Genomic DNA, 3246 nt, shown 5'->3' with positions numbered 1-3246 from the left:
CCATAGCATCTGCTGATAATCCATAAGCTAAATTATTACTAATTGTCCTATAATCAGCCATATACGTTGCATTCAAAAATGCTTCTATTCTTTCCGATTCATTCGTTCCGTTTACTTCTATTACATCCATTCTTCTAATACAAAAAATTTTAAAGCATCGAATTACTTGAAAACGTACTAACTCGAACTTAACTCTTTGCTTTTTATCAGTTGTTACCACATAATGCATAAAAGTTTTTGTTCCAAACATATTCCTATGAACATTTAGCAGACCCAATTCATAAATACAAACAACTCGAACCCGAACTTCTACAAAAGAATTTCAAAAATCCACCTTATACTTCCGCCATTGCCAATGCCTACAATTACCGCATTTTTATGGGCTACAGCTATTGACAGATAAGATATGTCGTTAATAGTTTATATCAATGAGAAGAAGAGAACATGATATTATCACAGTCCATACTTGGAAAGTCATTCACTTGTGAGATCAACAATGATCATTCAATAATCCATAACTTTTCAAATTTGTTGAATTGATGGACTTTAAAAATATATTGTTATCTCAGGTGAAATTTTCTGATCCAATCATAAAATAATGGCATATCATACATTTCTGGACCATTTAAACAAATTAAAAATTTTCAACTTTGTCTAGCTGAAACATTGTCCATTAAGCATTCAAATAGTTTCATCAGAGAGTATCACCGGTTTTTCATTTTCTTGTATGACTATGGTTTGCATCCTAAAGTCAACCATTTCTATGTATGACAAATGCTTCGAGAGAATTTAATCCATTAAGAACAAAAACGGAAGAAACGACTGAAATCCATTAATTATTTAAGCAATGACCATTAAGAATTCTATTAACACACCTGTTTAATCAACAAAGGTAAATATACCGCCTTACATGCAAAACATTATTTATTCCCATTTCTTACTTATCAAACAATTTGCTCTATGAAAAGATTATTTTATTTTCTTGAACTACAAGAATTGAACTCCAACAATTCAGAAGCGTGCGGAAATTATAAATGATTACCTAAAAGTGGAATGAAATTTAGTACATTGAAGAAACAGAAAAAGCAAACAATTTTCTTTAGTATTTTTAAAGACTGCCTACAAGGGAAGGAATTCATTCAACTTGTGTTCAAAAGTTATCTTTTGACAACTTTGCTTCTTTGATTCCTCTTCAAAAATCTTTGAAGTGATAAATTTGTGGTGATCAAAACGTCGTATTATATTTTCACTTCAGTGTTGGTCACAAATGCATATTGCGACTACATTACAAATTGAAAAAGGACCGCGGAAAGTATTAAAGCGTGCTTGGGAACGTCCACCATTTATGGTTGCAAAACGGAATGCTCGAGAACGAACACGGGTTCATGCTGTTAATCAGGTATAATTTGCATATTACAAGTATATTAAACTAAAGCATTGCTTTTGGGTTTAAATTTGAAGTTTATGGTCAATTTTTCAATAGAGTCGCTTGTTTTTTGTACACTATGACTTTCTATAAAACGACTTTCTCTTCTTATCCCGAAGACTCTACAATGATTCTTTCTGTCAAACGACGCGAGATGAGGAACCTCTTCTATTTGCTGAAGAAAATATTAGTTCTGATCAGTCAGAGTATATTGGTCGTATTGTAAATACTTTTAATTATCCATAACAACTTTTTATTTTTCTATCTTAGAACACTGAAGGATATTTGTCCAGTGCTTTCCTCTCTATTACACGATAAAGACTTTCTAGGGAGTATAAATGGAATTGATGAGTAAAAGCAGGAATTTATGAATCGAGTTAAATTGGATTATTTAGGAAATATTTTATTGCAGGCTTTTGTTGCATTGAAATTTCACCTCCCGGCAATACGCTCCAACACAAAACGCGTGTCGAAATTGAAAATTCTGAGGGCTGCTATTGATTACATTGCTGCGCTGACCGATTTACTTCACTCCGTATTGTTTTTGAAACGATTCTTTCAATTTGAAAAAGATAATCTTATGAATTTGTTGTAAAGTTCAGACCGTTCCACGTAGTCACTTTGTAGTTCAATTCAGCTGAAGTGCCTCTTCAATAATGGCAAAATAACTATTGCAGAATAGATTTCATAAAGCTAGAGATCAGTTGGTAGACTTCAAGGATTGGTCATTTCTATTTCTGTTGAGATGCATGTTATGCTGTATTTGTTTAACTTTGTAGGAGAATGCGGATTTTTCGAAGCTCAATGTGTCAAGCTATTCTTTTGATAATACCATGAACGGTAAATTGGTTTGAATGTTATGTGGTTTTCTGAATTTTCAGATTAACCAGTTTCCCTATCTCTTCCAACTTTTTTCAGTCTCATCTCGCTCTAGGCAAGAAAATCAAGTATCAAGTAAGGATAACATGATGAAGATAGAAGAATCGGAACAACGTCAACAGCGCACCATACCTCAAAACACCTATAGTGCTGCCCAATGTTACGGCAAGCAGTACTGGCTAGCCGGTCATCCCGTGTCAAATTAATAAATCTACTAGTCGATTTTCGGATTCTAGATTTCTTAAATATTTGAAATGATCAATATTCGATAGTAACGTTTCTCCACCACACAAAAGAATAAAAAAGCTGTATTAGAGTATTAATGTCAACGACCAATTTTTCATCCAGAAACAAATCTTTTTTTCAAAATCCAGATAGGTATAAAATGATGCTTATGTCAGTCAGTGTGAATCAAATCATTGTGATGGTTCAAATTACATTGTTTTTCCCACACGGTATCACCATCAACTGATTCATCAGATCAGCCATTTGTTGCTAATCATCGATTGAGCTATTCTAGACAAATCTTCTAAATAGACATCCGAGATTATAATCACGTCACTCTTAGAAATTTCACCAAAATTCCTCACAGTGAAGTTTACATTAGAGTGAATAGCTTCTAGAGGAGTATAAATGACACGAACACAATGACTATGGAAAGCCTAAATTAGGAACAATGCCAAACGATTCCAAATTAAAAGTTCATTCTCATCCCACACTCTAACATTATCTTCAAAACCGATTGACAGTCACCAGCGAACATTTTCTGGTATCAGTTTGTATTTAGAGCAAAAGTCTTGCATATACGAAAATGCGATATTGACAGATGACTGTCGGATGTTTCTGAGAATCATCGGGGAGGAGAGTAATGCTTCCTTTCCTGCTTTCCGGCTTTTCTATTTTACAAATACCACACGATCGATCCACTTTTCATTCCTCTC

The 3246-nt window shown here is 33.6% G+C and overlaps 1 protein-coding gene across 1 annotated transcript; it reads left to right on the top strand.

The window, feature by feature from the left end:
• Window positions 1-1267: 1267 nt before the first annotated feature.
• LOAG_13895 (helix-loop-helix DNA-binding domain-containing protein) lies at window positions 1268-2511 on the top strand (the record flags this gene model as incomplete). The annotated part of the gene is made up of 4 exons (XM_003149399.1): window positions 1268-1399; window positions 1839-1961; window positions 2206-2266; window positions 2345-2511. The coding sequence occupies 4 exons, from the start codon at window positions 1268-1270 to the stop codon at window positions 2509-2511; spliced, it is 483 nt and encodes a 160-aa protein (XP_003149447.1).
• Between the last annotated feature and the right edge of the window lie 735 nt (window positions 2512-3246).

The sequence above is a fragment of the Loa loa genome (genome assembly GCF_000183805.2).
Source record: "Loa loa unplaced genomic scaffold supercont3.129, whole genome shotgun sequence".
NCBI lineage: Eukaryota > Metazoa > Nematoda > Chromadorea > Rhabditida > Onchocercidae > Loa > Loa loa.
Note: the sequence above shows the minus strand (reverse complement) of the source record. Positions and strands in the feature narration are given on the sequence as shown.